This window comes from Tauraco erythrolophus, chromosome 10 (assembly GCF_009769465.1).
Source record: "Tauraco erythrolophus isolate bTauEry1 chromosome 10, bTauEry1.pri, whole genome shotgun sequence".
Classification (NCBI taxonomy): domain Eukaryota; kingdom Metazoa; phylum Chordata; class Aves; order Musophagiformes; family Musophagidae; genus Tauraco; species Tauraco erythrolophus.
Window position 1 is genome coordinate 7912207 of NC_141474.1, and position 15409 is coordinate 7927615.

The 15409-nt window shown below is 55.1% G+C and overlaps 1 protein-coding gene across 1 annotated transcript; it reads left to right on the forward strand.

Annotated features, from left to right (window-relative positions):
- The first annotated feature begins 1 nt into the window (after nt 1).
- PRDX6 (peroxiredoxin 6) lies at nt 2–9624 on the forward strand. Its single transcript, XM_086617235.1, has 5 exons — nt 2–103; nt 2130–2286; nt 6919–7065; nt 7636–7782; nt 9276–9624. Exons 1-5 carry the CDS (start codon nt 12–14, stop codon nt 9405–9407), a joined length of 675 nt encoding a protein of 224 aa, XP_086473361.1. The 5' UTR covers nt 2–11; the 3' UTR covers nt 9408–9624.
- The last annotated feature ends 5785 nt before the right edge of the window (nt 9625–15409 follow it).

Sequence of the window (15409 nt, forward strand, 5' to 3'; positions counted from 1 at the left end):
CAGCCGCAGCCATGCCGGGCCTGCTGCTGGGCGACGAGGCGCCCAACTTCGAGGCGGAGACAACGCAGGGCCGCATCCGCTTCCACGACTTCCTGGGAGACTCGTGAGCATCGGGCGGGGAGCGGGAGCGGCGCGGAGTTGGGGCGGGGGGGGGGGTGTCAGCTCCGCCCCGCTGTGCGGGCACCGGCGCTCCGCGGAGCGCAGGCGGTACCCAGGGAGCAGGGGGAGCTCGGCGGGGGGCGGCCCTGAGGCCCGCCCCGGGGGAAGGGGCCGCTCACCGGGCAGCGCCACGGAGCGCGATCCCCGGGGCCGGTTGTTGCGCCCCGCTGGGGGGGGGGGCCGGGCCCGGCTCCCGGGGGAGAAGCGGTTCCTTCCAGGCGGTGAATTCTGCGCGGCAGCGGGCGGGAGCCTTGCAGGCCGCGTCACTGCCACGGGCGTGTGACCGGCCGGAGGAGGCGAAGTTGAGCCGCTCCGTGCCATGGGTTTGTCCCGATCCGAAACCGGGATTGTTTTCAGCGGCAGCCCTCGCGGGTGCGCGCTGGGGGCCAGGGACGCCGGACACGGCGATTCCCAGGGGAGCGTGACGGCAAGGTGCATACGGGCGCCTGCGAGTGGGCAGAGCCCCCTCTCCCGATATTCCCCCCTCCCCTCGTGCGGGCTGCACAGCCAGACGGTGAGCCGAGCTGAGCACGGACCAGCCGAGCCCTTGAGGAGAGGGAAGAGATGCTCTGAAAACAGCAAATCCCGAAGAACGGCAAAGCCAGGCTTGCCAGAGCGGCGCTTAGTCCGGGCCAGTCCCAAAGGTCAGCCCATGTGTCAGGCACTGTGTCCCGCAGAGCCTCTTGCTGCGTTTCTGGCGTGAGCAGGAGGGTGCTGGCACAGCATGTCTGGGGCTCCTGGCAGTGCCTGGCAGGCTCGAATCAGCGCTTGAGCCTGCTTCGCTCAGCGCTTGGGCAAACAGGGAGAAAGGAACCCTCTCAGTGAGAAAATAAGCTGCAGGGCTTCTTAGAACTGGCTGTTCCAGCCCCGTCACCCCACGGCAGCTTTCTTGGCCAGCTCCTACTCGGCTGTTGGCTGCTTTTTATTCAAGAAGCATACTTGTTGTATGAAGAGACTTGTAGCACAGTGGCTGGGTAGCTGCCCCATGACTTCATGGTGAGCCATGGCAATCGCACTGCTCTGGCAGAGCTGCAGGACGCCTCACCTGATCCCTCCAGCCCCCTTCCCAAATCTCTAAGGCAGGACATTCCCTAGCTGCTGTGGCACGTGGCTGTGTTTACCAGAGCTGCAGGCCAGGTGGAGAGCAGTGCAGTAAGCCCTGTGAGTGTTGAGCTGCGAAATGGTGCAACAAGTCCCTGGCAGGGAATTTTAAGTGCTGGGGGTGGGTTGCTTTTCTCTGTGCACTGGTTGCCTTACCTGTAAAGAGGGGTGACTTGTATTTGCCTGCTTTAAAGACTGCAGAATCCACTGATGGGAAGCGGTGGGCAGAAGCAAGGTGGCAGTATTGTTGTAACTGTAGCCATAATGTGATGTTAACTTCTGGCCTCCTCCCTTAGTTGATTAAATCTTATTTTTTCATGAAGTAACGCTCAGCACCTCACAGCAGCGGTTGGGTTGAAGTTTGGTCCTATCTCGTACTCTTAAGTTGCACGATATACATGGGTGTTTCTTCTCACAGTGGTCAGTGAGGTTTACAGGACAGTGAATAGCCTTGTAAATCAGTAACGATCTCTGCAGTAACATGGCCGGCAGGTTGGCAGCTACATGCCCTCTCACATGTCATCTCTGGGGTACAGAGTGTACACGTGAGTCCTCCAAACTTCCTCACATGGCATGGTGTCCACCTTCACATTAGGAATGATGGGCTATTACAGCATTCCCTGGGGGATCCTGGAGGGAGAAGGGGAGCGAGGCACCGGGAGTTTCTTAGAGCATGATGAACAGGGCTCATCTCTTGAAGCCTTCTAGTGATAATGAAGGAAGAGTTCTCAGGTCAGATTCTCACTTAGCAGACAGATGAGTTATTCCCACACTAGTGTCCGTGCAGTGCAATCCGTACAACTTTTCATCTGCAGCACAAACTGGAATGACATCTCACCCTAATGCCATCTCCTGCTCTCACCTTTCAGATGGGGCATCCTCTTCTCCCACCCGCGGGACTTCACCCCCGTCTGCACCACAGAGCTTGGCCGGGCAGCGAAGCTGGCGCCCGAGTTCAGCAAGCGCAATGTGAAGATGATCGCCCTCTCCATTGACAGCGTCCAAGACCACCTCTCCTGGAGCAAGGTACGGGGCATGGGGAGGCGCGAGGGGAGCTTGCGCTGCTGCCTTGCTCTGGAGGCCAGAGGAAAAGCCACACCAAACAGAGCACAGGCTTCGAACTACATATCTGCTGAGGATAACGTTGTAAGACACTTGAATCCCAAAGCATGTAGGATAGGAGGTGCTAAAATGCAGAGGAGGAACAGGAAGGTCTGCTCCATCTTCATGGAGCACTCTGCAAAGTCCAGGGCACTCTATGCACTGACACTTTGAAAGAAAAGAAAAACAGTGTTACTGCTCTCTCACCGATACCTGAAAGGGTAAAATGTACGTAAAGGTGGTGCCAGAAGCTCACAGAAAGGCAATTTGTCCACAGACCCTCAAAAACTTCTGTAATAAAACAGGAAAGGAAAGGAAAGGAGGCATCAGTAGTGAACAGGCAGTCTTCAAAGGGTGTAATTCATGCCCAGGCAAGGAACAGAAAACAGAGAACAACCAGGGGCATGTTAAACATAAAACCACAAATAAGAGCATGTTAAACATAAAACCATCATGAGGGAGTATAAAGAAAAAAAAGCTGGGAACAAAATAGCTTGCTGAAGGAACATAAAAGGAACTAATGAAATACTTCAAATGCAGCCTCAGCAAAGTGTGCTGCCAGGGAGCGTGACTCCAGGGCTCATAGCGGGTAGGAGTGTGAAATGAGCATTTTAGGCAGATACGGCCAGAGTGTAAAAATCCCTGGGTGAATTACCTGCCTCCTTCTTTGCTCTTGCAATGGAGAACGTTCTCACACATTTTCCAGGGGTGAGACATGCATGAAATAAGTGGTAGTAAAGGTGAGAAATTTCCACAGTCAAACGTTGTTTTCTGTCTGGCTGTCTTTAGAAATCACTTGTTTGCCTTGTTACTTAAATTGACCTTCGTACCCGAGTGGTACATGGCTGATGTCCCACCAAGCCTCAGCAGGGCTTAGGAAAAACAGCTCACAAATCTCACACCAGTTAATGAGGTTTCTGTGCTGGTCAAACTGGCTGAAACCACCAGTCAAATTAGCAGATAACATCCCGTTAAATATAGTGGAAAGTTCAGGTTTTGCTTTTGTACGGGAGTCTCATCTCCTGGTTGGCCAGACCCCTTTGAAGAACTATAGGGTATTGCTGACTTTTACAAAGTCCTCAAATTTCGAAGAAGCTTTTCAAAGGCATCAGCTTTGTGAAGGGCAGGCTCTTTTCTGCAGGGAGACAGGAGGAAGTGATAGGTTGTGTCAAGAGAGGGAAGCAGCGAGCTCCCTAAAGGGTCTGCAGGGACGTGTGGGGTTCAGCATACTCGGGTGATCTGGCAAAAAGAGGTGAACAATGAGCTGACTGCAGGTGCTATGGAATTATTCAGCGCAACCTCAGGTAAAACCAGAAGTTGCAGAACAGCCTCCCAACGCTGACTGATGGGAGGCAGAGTAGCACGTTTGGAAAATCTTCCAAAACAAGTGCAGAGAAAGGCAGAGGGCAAGTCTGTCAGGCTGGGAGAGGCCTCAGAGACAGTGGTTTGGAAATGTCAGCTCAGAACCTGACAAAAAGAAAACTGTGAAAGTCCTCCAGAGCAAAAGGTCCAATTGATGAGGACAAATCCATTGCAGACTGGAGTCTTCCATGCAGCCTGTGTTTGAAATCACCCATCTTGCAGGCTACAGGGGAACGAGAAAAGGTGCAGAGGGGAAACAAAGCTGCCTGCAGATTAGGGCAGGTTTGCTTCAATGCAGAGCAACTGGGGCTCTTCAGCCTGGGAACAGGACGTGTCAGACTGCAACACCGTGAGCGGTGCAGGGAGCATGGAGGAGCAATGGACGCAGCATGTATGTGTCAGGGAGGACGTAAGAGAGGACAGGGATGTGATTGCTCTGCTCTTAGACCTTGCCCATACATGTGATCCTTTTCCTTTGCCCTTGACAAAGCAGAGAACTTCAGGTAACGCAGAGAGCTAAAGAGCTGAACTAGGAAGGCAAGTGTTACGACCTGCTGCAAGTCTGAGAGCACAGGCAGTGCCCCAAAGGTCATCCTGCCCAGCCACGGGGAAAAAAGAGCTTAACAGAGATACCAAACCTTGGCAGAAGCTGCCTGTCTCAACAAAAGCAGTCTTCATTAAATGCTAGATTGCGATCTAGAAACTGCAGTTTCCTTCCCTAGATCCTAACTTAAAGAGAAGTCCGGGGAGTGAGCGAAACTTGGGGCAGACCTCTCTGTGCAACGTTCCTTTACATCCCTATGCTTTCTCTTTGGATGAAGCTCTTTTGATCTGGAGCACAGCCTGTGAGGAAGCAAGCGAGCAGGAGGGATGGCTGAAATCCTGCATGAAACAACAAAGAAACTTCTACTTGCTTTCCTGCCAAATTTCAGTGGGCAGATGGGGCCTGGAAAGGTGGGACCAGGTGAGACCAGAGTACAGCCAATAATTCCCATGTCACTTTGCTCAGCTCTGCTTTCCCAGCCAAAGATGTCACTGCTGTTCTTAGCCATTCCTAGCCAAGACCCAGAGGCTTGCTCCAGGACTCAGAACAAGCCTGTAGCTCAGCCAGGGATTGGTCCCACTCTCCTACCTCCTCAGTCAGTGCACTGCTTCTCCAAGGGCTGGCTGAATGCATGAGCTCCTTAAGCAGGATCGACTGGCATGTGCTGTGCATGTCAGAGTAGGTGTCAGTGCTCTCTTTGGCCACTGATGCCTTCACCTTGGTGAGTCAGGGATGAATAAATCACTCCAGTGATGTCTGGTTTCAGCTGGGACTCTGGAAAGAAAAATAGTTCATAGGGAAGTGAGTGAGTCTTGAGAGTCTTATTGCAAAATAGGGTGGGGTTTGTGAGGCTGTTTTGTACAGAGATGCCCAGGTCATGAAATTATGTGCATTTTGGAATGAGTTACAGTCCATAGGGTTCAGATACTGCTTCTCAGAAGGTCTTCATCCTCCAGCCCCCACTCTGAAGAGGAGGCGAAGGGGAGTGTGTTACGTCTGACCTTCATCTACAGCCTCCTGCAACTCTGTAGGGCATTGAGGAGTGTTTCGCCTGGGTTGGCCTCTCCAGTTCTGCTTTCCTTCCCCACTCTGCGTTGACAAGGCAGGTCTGCAGGAGAACAGAACCGATTCCTTCCTTCCAAGGCAGGCCTGACCACAACCCAGCCGAGATAAACAGCCCGTTTTTGCAGTGCAGTGCTGACTCAGAAAGCCCCGGGGCGAAAACAAGCAAAGAGAAAAGCTGGAAAGGAAACATCTTGCCACGTTTGCACCACTTGACCTGCTCACAGCATCCTGAGCAGCCGGGGCAGGGTTACATCTCCTTATGTCACCACCATCAGCCTCGGAGGGCTGAGGAGTGGCGCAGAGCCTGCCTGCTCTTGCTGCCTCTGGTGTGCTGTGAGCAGCAGCGGGCAGTGCCAAGGGGCAGCTTTTCCAACCCTGCCTGTTCCCCCACGTTCAAAGACGTGGAAGATGGGGAGACTTGTACATTCAAGTTATCAGCTCAGCTGATAACACACCACAGTGGTGTACGGGAGGCTTGCGTCAGCGCTGGAGTCCGTTTTGTTCCCTTGTAGCATAAAGACAGTAGAAGGAACAGGCAGCTCTGTTCTGGGGCAGAAACCTTGGATTAAATTTGCTCCAATACTGGCAGCTGCCTTGCATGTGCTGCCTTGAGCAGGCTCCTCGCAGCCCTGTGGCTCAGCGTGACCCGTACGGGTGGTACCACAAAATACAAGGATAACTTGAATGCTTTGGCCAAGTCCGGACCAGATCAGGAGACATTGAAATACAGTTTTCCTGAGAAGCAGGTCAAATTTGGACCAGCACAGGGAGCAACCTCATAAACCATGGTCACAAGGGAGAGCGTGCACAGCTGTGGAGGGGGATGGTTTTCTCTTCTGTCTCAGCTGTGGTTCAGAAAGAAACGTGCAGTGTCCCAGCACCTGCGCTCAGACTTTCACTCCGTTTCCAAGAGCTTTTAGTTAAGTAAGCTAGCAGCAACTTGCTGAAGGGAGTTGGTCCCTGGCACAAGACCTGCGAAGCGTTCGACGCTTGACCTCTGTTAGCTGTAGAGTTGCTGGTTTGCTCTGCCACTAGAGAAACTGTACCTTAAAAGCACAGTCCAGTTCAGGTGTGACACCAACACATCTGTCAGTAGTGCTAGATCACTTACTGGGAGAGGCACCTCTCTGTTCTCAGGGAAAGGTGGGTAAATCTCCCTGTGTCACCAGTATGGGAAGGACTTCCATATTTCTCCATACCCACTGCCTGGGCAAAGAAGTTGGTCCACAGGCAGTTCCACAGGTGAGTGACAGAGTGTGAGCATAGACAGCCTAACAGTTAACCTCTAAGAACAAGGCAGAGTCCAGCCTGGCATGCAGGTTTCTGGTTCATCACCTGGTTTCTGGAAACAGACTTCATGGAAGGCCATGCGCCCCTGGCTGTACTGTGCCAGCCTGAGACCTTGGAGCCAAGCAAGTCACAAGTACCTGTAGAGCAGCTGTTGAGCATGTTTCTGCATGGCCCTTCTGCAGGAGCTTGCCCCACACACGTGAAGCCTGCGTGGAGGTCTCCCTGCCTGGCCTCTGTCTCCCATGGTGGTACCGACAACACGGAGCATGAGCATGCCGATGGTTTTGTCTCTGCAGGACATCAACGCGTACAATGGGGAACAACCGCAGGAGAAACTGCCCTTCCCCATCATTGCTGATGCGAACCGGGAGCTCGCCATCAAGCTGGGCATGCTGGACCCAGATGAGCGAGACAAGGACGGCATACCCTTGACTGCTCGTGTGGTGAGTACCTGGCCCTGGGGCACCACTGCCTGGCAGCCTTGTCAGCAGTAGGCAGTGCCTGCCATCCTGTCCTGTGAAGAGGGCAGCTTACCTGCATGGACATGACCATCTTCAGGAGCTAGGTTGGCTTCCTTGGAATAGATCCATGGGTTGTGCTGGAGGAAGAGGCTGGCACAGCCCTGGCCTGCTGGCAACACCTCCATCTTGTGTTGCCGCCAGCGCATCCTGGTTGTGCCAGTCTTAACACAGAGGGCACGTGAGTGCTTGGTCTGCTGGACCCCTCTCTCGCTTGCATTAGAAGCGCACAGGTCAAGGGGAGGAAACATTTCAAGTAGCAAAACAAGCTGGCATCAGAAACAGGAGCTGCCAGAGCAAACACCATGTTCCCTGTGCCCGGGCATCACTTGTTGCTTTAGAACATCCCCACTGTGGCATCTCTGCTGTCCAGATGACCTGCGATCAAGCAAGCCACCCCCCAGGAAACAGAGAGGCAGCAGGGCTGAGCAGATGCAGCAGGGCAGGTCGACAAACATCATCTGCCCGACCCTGACCCTGTTTCCCTTTGCCCAGGTGTTCGTTTTTGGCCCAGATAAGAAGCTGAAACTCTCCATCCTGTACCCAGCCACCACCGGCAGAAACTTTGATGAGATCCTGCGAGTGGTGGACTCCCTGCAGCTAACGGCGTACAAGAAGGTTGCTACCCCTGTGGACTGGAAGGTGAGGAGGAGAGCAAAGCTCACAGCTGAGCACTGAAAATGGGCATTGAAACGTCAACCAGCCTCCCTGGGAGGGGGACCTATGGGGTGGGGAAAGCTGCTGAGGTCCTGGGATATGAGTTAGATGCCAGCACAGGCCCCAGGGCTTTTGCAGTCTGGAGTCAGCCATAGGAACCTCTCTTCCCTCCCCTTGGTCCCTGGTGCCAGCAGATACTGGTCTTGGCCATTCTGGCTATCAGTACTTGAGCTTTGGGCCAAGACAGGTCCTGCCCTGTTGTCTGTGACAAGGAAGGCCATTACCAGGAGTCCGTGTGCCAGAGTCCACTCAAAGCCAGTGAAGCAGAAAGCATGGAGTACCTCTCCCTGGGCTGGCTCGCTGCTCTCCTGCATTTGAGCCAGGAAGGGCCAGTACAGGTACAGCTCCACTTTGCCCAGCACACACACAGCCAAGTCTTGTCCTCACAGAAAATTACTAGCTGAAGCTGGCCATCCCTGTTCAGTAGCATTATTTTAAACTCCCCAAAACAGTTTCAACAGCCAAGATAAAACAAGAACAAGCAGCACAATCTGGCTGCTCTAGCTAGCCAGTGTTTCCTCACCCCAGCAGAGCGGCTCAGCTCCTGGACCTGTCCTGCCACTGGCTTTGATAGCTGTTATCAGCGAAGTCTACCTGTCTGCAGCCAGAGGACACCCTCCTGCTGTCACAAGGTGTCCTGGAAAAGTCCTCCTGTGTTACAAGGCAGGACCAGGCTCCCAGAGCATTGTCCCGATGATCACCTGCTCCATCTGGGCAAGAAGGCCCCGTAGGCACAAGCCTCAGAGGTCACTTAACTTGGGGTATCAGTGCACTTCACTGTGCCTCTCCACCCCTCTACACCAGCACCATGTGCTGAGCGTACAGCAAACTGCACCTTCACTTGCTGTGGCAAAGCAGAGCGTGGAGGCAGCCTTGCCTCCAGGGGCCTCTGTCTCCTGCAGCATAAGCTCCCAGCGGCTTGGGGCCAGCTCACCCACCAGCCCACCTTCCAGGGAAGCACACATTTCCCTAGGGTTTGGCATGCCAAGAGGGAGCCAGCACGGCCTGTCTAGGAGTGCCTGAGCAATAGGAATGAATGAGCAGACTCAGGCAAGCTCTGCTCCCTCCTGCAGCGTAGAGATGCTCCGATTCACCTCTAAGGGAGGGTTACTCTATGAGTTAGTACCCATTCCCGTGGCACTCCCAAGGGAAAGAGCAGGGGCTCTGGGATCCTGTTGGCAGGGCTGGCAGGCAGCACAGCTCTCCCCTTCTACAAACCCAAAACTCCTGGTGTAGCTCCTACTCTGTCTTCACTGCTGGCTCTGGGTAGAGCTGCAGGGGACATGCCTGGGGTGCCGGGGCTGAGTGTTCACTGGGAGGCCCTGTAACCTGTCAGCAGTTGCTGGCACGTCCCGCGCCACCTGCATCTGAGCCTGCCAGTTCCTCTGCTGCTCTCACAGTTCCCATTTTCTCCCCAGCCTGGTGACAGTGTCATGGTTGCGCCCACATTACCTGATGATGAAGCCAAGAAACTCTTTCCCAAAGGAGTCTTCACGAAGGACCTACCTTCAGGCAAGAAGTACCTGCGTTACACCCCGCAGCCGGAGTGAGCAGGTCTGCCCGTCCGCCCCGCCAGGTTGCAGGTCATTCAGCATCAGGAGCCTTTCCCCATGCCCAGCTCCTGCCTCCCTGACACCGTGTGATCAGCAGCCTCGTACCGTCACGCTCACTGGTGGCGCGTCACAGTACTAAACCGATCCTCCTCATCCCTTTCAGCCCCCATATGCCTTCAAAACTAAAACCCTGGGTTTTTCCTTGCTTTGAATCAGCTCCAGAGGGGGCTGATTAGCAGACCAGTGGGGGCTCCACAGAGCTCGTGCTGTGGAGTTTCTCTTGTTTGGCACCAGCTGGGTTTTTCCCAGAGGCACGGTAAGAAGCGTGGTGTCAGCAGCCAGGCCCCAGAGGGGTGCCCTGCTGGGCTCACATGCTTCCCATCAGAGAGCTTTGGGGCCTCCAAACTGCTATGTGCCTTTCAGAGCAGCTGTCACTAACGCGTTAACACCTTTGTCTGGTCCCATGCGTACGTGCGTAGGGGAGGAGCTGCAGAGCCAGATCTTTCACTGCTTTCTCATCTCTTGCTGGAAGTTGTTTGTTTTCAGGTTTTATGGAAGAGGGAATAGAGCAAATAAACTGATCTTCAGTACTACCTGCAGTATCCCTCGTCTGCCTCTGTTGGTGCCTACAGCACCCTGCACTATTCACTTTGTTCCCTAGGCCATGGGTTGTGTGCCCATGCTCATGGATGGGTGGCAGTGGCACAGATTGCCTGTGGTTTTGCTGTATAAATAAGGCACTTTGGAAAAGCAGGTTGTCTCACAGCATGTTATTTTGGACAAGGCAGTGGGGCCCAGGGCAGCCATACTGCTCCTGCTTTGCGACAGAACCTCAGTGGGGGGGAAGGAGGAGAGGTCTCCAGGAACATGCCTCAGCCTGGCCTGCCGTTAGCTGCAGTGTTGGGGGTGGGTCCTACCCTGCTTCCCAGGGCATGAGCAGGCATGACAGAAGCCACGCAAACTCCTCGTTGCTCTCCTGCACCTACACCTCAGGGATTTGTCAAGGGATGAGCAATGTTTTAATATAACACTAGGAAAGAAACCCGCTCACCAAATAGCTCACAGGCTGTCTGCCAGCATCTCTCGGCACCCAGCGCCATCAGCAACGCTCAAAATGAGCACCTGTTAAGGAAATTGGCTGGCTGAGGGCACAAATATACCCCACAGCAAGCAGGGACTAGTAGGGTTGATGCTCATGGTAAGCAACACGCTATCTGTGCAGCATCCTGCAGGGTCTAATCCTGAGGCAGCACTCGCACCCACCTGGGATGTGGCCCATCAGTCCTCGGACAACGTCCAGAGCCGCTGGCTTCTCCCAGTGGCCATCACTGACCTTCACCCCAGCATGCAGGCCAGGCCACCCCGCTGAGGACCTCCTTCCCCAAACACAGCTGCATTTCAGAGGACTCCTTCTTTCATTACCAAAAAAAAAAAAAAAGGAGGGTTATATTAATATTTAATTGCCTCCAGGAACTATACAGTGAATATTGGTATTTTTTTTCCCTGTGTGACTTTTAAATGAATCTTTGTTATGAAATTCTGCATTATCTCCATGTATTATTTTTACTATAAGAAGAAAAATCCTGGTCTCTGGGTTGACTCGTCCCCCCCCTCTTTCACTCTGCAAAAAGTGGGAGGGGAAGCTGCCATTTCAAAGGGGAAACAACTGATCTTTTCTGTGTAGCATTTTTAGCCTTACCAGGCTCGGCAGCGTCTCTGGTTCCCCAGGGCTGGGCTGTGGTGTGAGCTCCTGGCTTTCTTGCCATTCCCTTGGCACACAGCCCTCGCCTTGACCTGGTTTCCTAGGAGAAAAAGGGCTTTCTGTCCCCCACCCCGAACTTTCCAACCGACTACCCAATTTCTGGAAGGTGGGAGGCAGCCCAAGGACACCGCCCCACCGCAAGCTTTGTGCCAAGGGGCTGCTCTGAGCATCCTCAGCGAAGGGGCACTGCAGGGCGAGCACGACCTCTCTGGGACACCCGAGAAGCCACCTGCGAGGCAAGACAAGGGAGAACGAGTCCCGTCACCAGACTCTGGGGGCTTAAAGCCAGCGGGGACAGATGCTGGTCCCCCCACCGAGGCGGGCAGGGGCTGATGGCCGAAAGCCCACGAATTCCTGCCTGCTCCCCCATGCTGCCATGGCCCCGGAGATGCAAGCCAGCCAGCCGGACTCAAGCAAACACAAGCTTTGGTTCCAGTACAGCTCAAATGGTTTTCTTTTAATCCCAGAGACGTGAAATGCAACATTTGTTCAAGTTGGTAATAACATCCAGAGACACAAGTCCAAGCCCCCTACTCGGTAAAGTCATTTGTGTTTAAGGCACTCTGCAAAACCAGCTTTCTTCTCCTCCTCCTTCCGATTTTCCCCACGCGGCAGCAGAATACCTGGTTTGGTCTTTTCTCCATAGTAACACCCACACGTCCTGGCTCTTCTCACCATCTCCGGGAATTGGCAATAGCAAATCCAGCAGGAGCCGAACGGAGGAACACTGGGAGGCCAGGCCAATAGATACGGACGGGCACGGGGGCTTCAAGCTTCTGCAGGAAGGGGACGGGCACAGGGTGTTATCCCTGCAGGCACCGATGTGATTCCCCTTCCTTTCTCCCCACACCTCCCTGGCTCCAAAAGGGGACGGGAGTGCAGGGGCCTGCAAGCATCCCTCCCCAGCAGCGCTCCCGAACATGGGGCAGCACCCCAAAATGCAGGGGGCTGGGCAAGGGAGGGACCCAGCTGCCCCTGCCATGCAGCAGAAATGACACGCACACCCCCCCCCCCCCGACTTCCAGCCATCAATAAATACCAATAAATAACTTAAATAAACCTTAAATAAATAAATAAATAAATAAATAAGAAGTGACCCAAGGACAGGGACAGAGGGGAAGGGTCACCCCGAGGCTCAGGGCACGGGGGGACCGTGCGGGTGGGCATTTCTGTGACCTGCCCCTCCCTGAGATAACCAGGTGCTGGTACAAAAGGGGGGGCACAGGGAAGGGCTCCCACTTGGGGTCCCCATCAATATGGCTGCGGGCCACGGGGATGTGAGCTCAACTGAGACTGGCATGCAGGAGCTCTCACCCGCTGCCTCCCGCTCTCCTTGCCCTCCCCTTCGCACCAGCATCGTGAGCCCCGCACCGGGCTCCACTGGTCAGTGCTACTGAACTCGGGCAGCCGCTCACCCAGCACCTCCACCCAGGTGTGAACACGCACCCTTTGGGAACATCCAAAACGCCTGCACATTTTTGCAAACAAAGTTTGCAATTTTTTTTTTTTTTTTTCGCAAACTTCTCTTTTTTTACCTCAACGGGGTAATGCCCACAAAGACAACTCACGCATCAAACTGACTTAAGCGCATCAAATCCAGCTGTCAGAGAAGGAGCAGGCACGGGAGCCCAGGAGAAGCCTGGAAGGGTGGACACAGGCATGGCCCTGGGGCTCAGCCAAAGCCTGCCCGCAGGCTGGGGCAGCCCCGGGAGCTCAGGCACACGGCTACGGCCAGGCACCAAGCCCCACACCAGGCAGCACCAAGCACCTCCCCGGGGATGCTTCAGACACACATGGACAGAAATGGCACCTGCTGCCATCTCGGTATCAGGCTGACACGGCAGACGATGTGCCGAGGCTCCGGCTGGCCAGCACATCCCAAAAGACGGCAGCGAATTCAACAGTATCCCTGCGCCAGCATTCCCGCTCTCCCAGCCGGCTGGCACCACGTCCGTGCCACAGCAGCTCCTCGGGCTACACAGCTGGCATGCAGCCCCTGAGCACAGCCCCAACCCTTCCCTGCGAGTTTTGGGGAGTCGGTTCACGCAGCCCCTCTGGGCACAGCATCCTCTCCCAAGTGGGAGCCCACTGTGGGGCAGCCCGTTTGTCAGGGAACCCCTTCCTCTGGCTTTTTAGCTCCAGTGCTGCCAGAGACATTTCTATCCCACTGGGTCAAAAACACACCTGCCTTATTTCAAACTGAAAAGTACTTACCCCTCCTCAGCCTCCCCCAAATCTTAAGGAAAACTGTATTGAAAGTTTCTAACCCCCCTCCACACACTTTTTGAAAAACAAAACATCACCGATGGCAAAAGCTGCCATTGATCCCTTACCAGGACAAAACCACGGGCAGAGCCTCCTAAGAGCAGGACATCTTCCCGTGCCGGCAAGCTCACAGTAGGAGCTTTGCTCCAGAAAACACAGCAAACCAAAGCTCAGAGCCCCTTCTCCCTCCAAACTTTTCCCAAGGCAAGGCTGTAGCCCCCCAGCAAAACCCAGATGTAGGCACCAAAAGCAGCGGTTCCCAGCCCGCCGTGAGGCCGAGCGGGAGGAGCGGGACACCCAGCACGGGGAAGCGTGCGTCAAGGTGTCAAAATGCAGTGCTCCCAAAGCAAAAATAAACAATGGAGTCAGCAGCAAACGCTACTGAGAATAAGTAGCACGGGGATTTCACAGGGATTTTTGGTCTAAGACACCTGGGAGTCCCTTCGCTGGCAAGGACTGGGGTGCATATCCCGCCTTGGAAAAGCACAAGCCGTGGCTGAAGCTTTGCAGGAGCTCGGCCACGCTGAAGAGCGACACCGCGGGATGTGTCGGCACGCTGCGGGAAGCAAAGCATCTCCGGGCTGGGCGTCCTGACGGCCAGGCTCAGAGCAGCACTGCTGATCCGGCAGGAAAGGCTTTGCACGGAAGCGCTGAACGCAGCCACCCTCCCCAGGCTCTCCTGGCAGCGGGACGGGAGATGGGAGCCTCCCAGCGGGAATTACCCGCAGGCCCAGAGCAGCACAAACCTGCCGTGGCACGACAGCAGGGGCGCGAGCCGGAGGAGCCACAGGGCTTGTGGCAGGGAAGCGGATGGAGCAGAGAAAGCAGCGAAAGCCGTAACCATCTGCCCGGGAGCGATGGGGCACCTGGGGCACGGGCAGCATTGGTGCAGCTTTCACTTCTGCTGCATCCCGAGGGCGAGATGCCAGGAACTGCAGGTCGCAGCCCCCAGCACCAGCACTGCCCTGCAGACCAGACGACGCCAGCAACCCAGGCGGCGAGAGGCGAGGAGAAAGGCAAATAAAACTCCCTGTTAGCCCCCAAGGACCTGCAGCAGCAGGAGGCAGAGACCAGGCAACACGCTCACCACCTCCTTCCCAGGCAAACCCAGGGCTGCCCCACGCAGCCTCTGCTCACATCCCTGCCTCTGACCCACAGAGAGGAGACCCTCATCCCTACAGAGCCTGGGGAGTTACTGCAAGACGTGCCATCCCCACCAGTAGCCACCCTGCTCCACGGGTGGCCGAGGAGGAGGGTTTCCACGTGAGCCAGCATCCGCGTGGAAAATGAGCAAGCACCCAACTTGCAAGGAACCAATCTGCAGTGGAAGCGTGCGAGTCCCAGGGTACCTCCAAGCTGGTTTGGGTACCTCACAGTCACCTGCTCAGCACCTGCTCACCCTGGGCTGGGTGAATGGGCACCACTCTTGATTTCTTGCTCAGCTGAGAATCAGTTTGGCTTCCATAAGAGAAAGGCCGGTGGGTTTTGTAGGGGACAAAGGTTGAGGAACTGCAAAGACTTAGTGCACCTTAAAACGAAAGGACATCTAACCTGCCCTTAGATCTCACTCCAAGACGGAAAAGAGCTATGGCATCTCCTACACTCACAACTACTCCAAACACACCCAGACGCATGCAAAACATCCCGCTTCCCCTCGGCTGCGGAAAACCCCTCCCAGGCAGCGGCGATGGCCAGCACCAGGCTCCCACTCCGCTCCCAGGCCATCCCACCCCGTCCCAGCAAGCAGGGCAAGGGGTCGATTATCAATCTGAAATGCATAGGTATAGACACTGCAGGGACACCCATGCCCCGGTGGGAAGGGTCAGCGCAGGAACCTCCACATCCAGCAGGCACGGTCTCCACTTCTACCTCCAGTTGGGTGGAAAGCAGCATTTGCCACAGGCACGGTTCGATCATACTCATGCTCCTTGCATTGCCTTGCAAGGGAAGACGAGTCGTTTAGGTCATACAG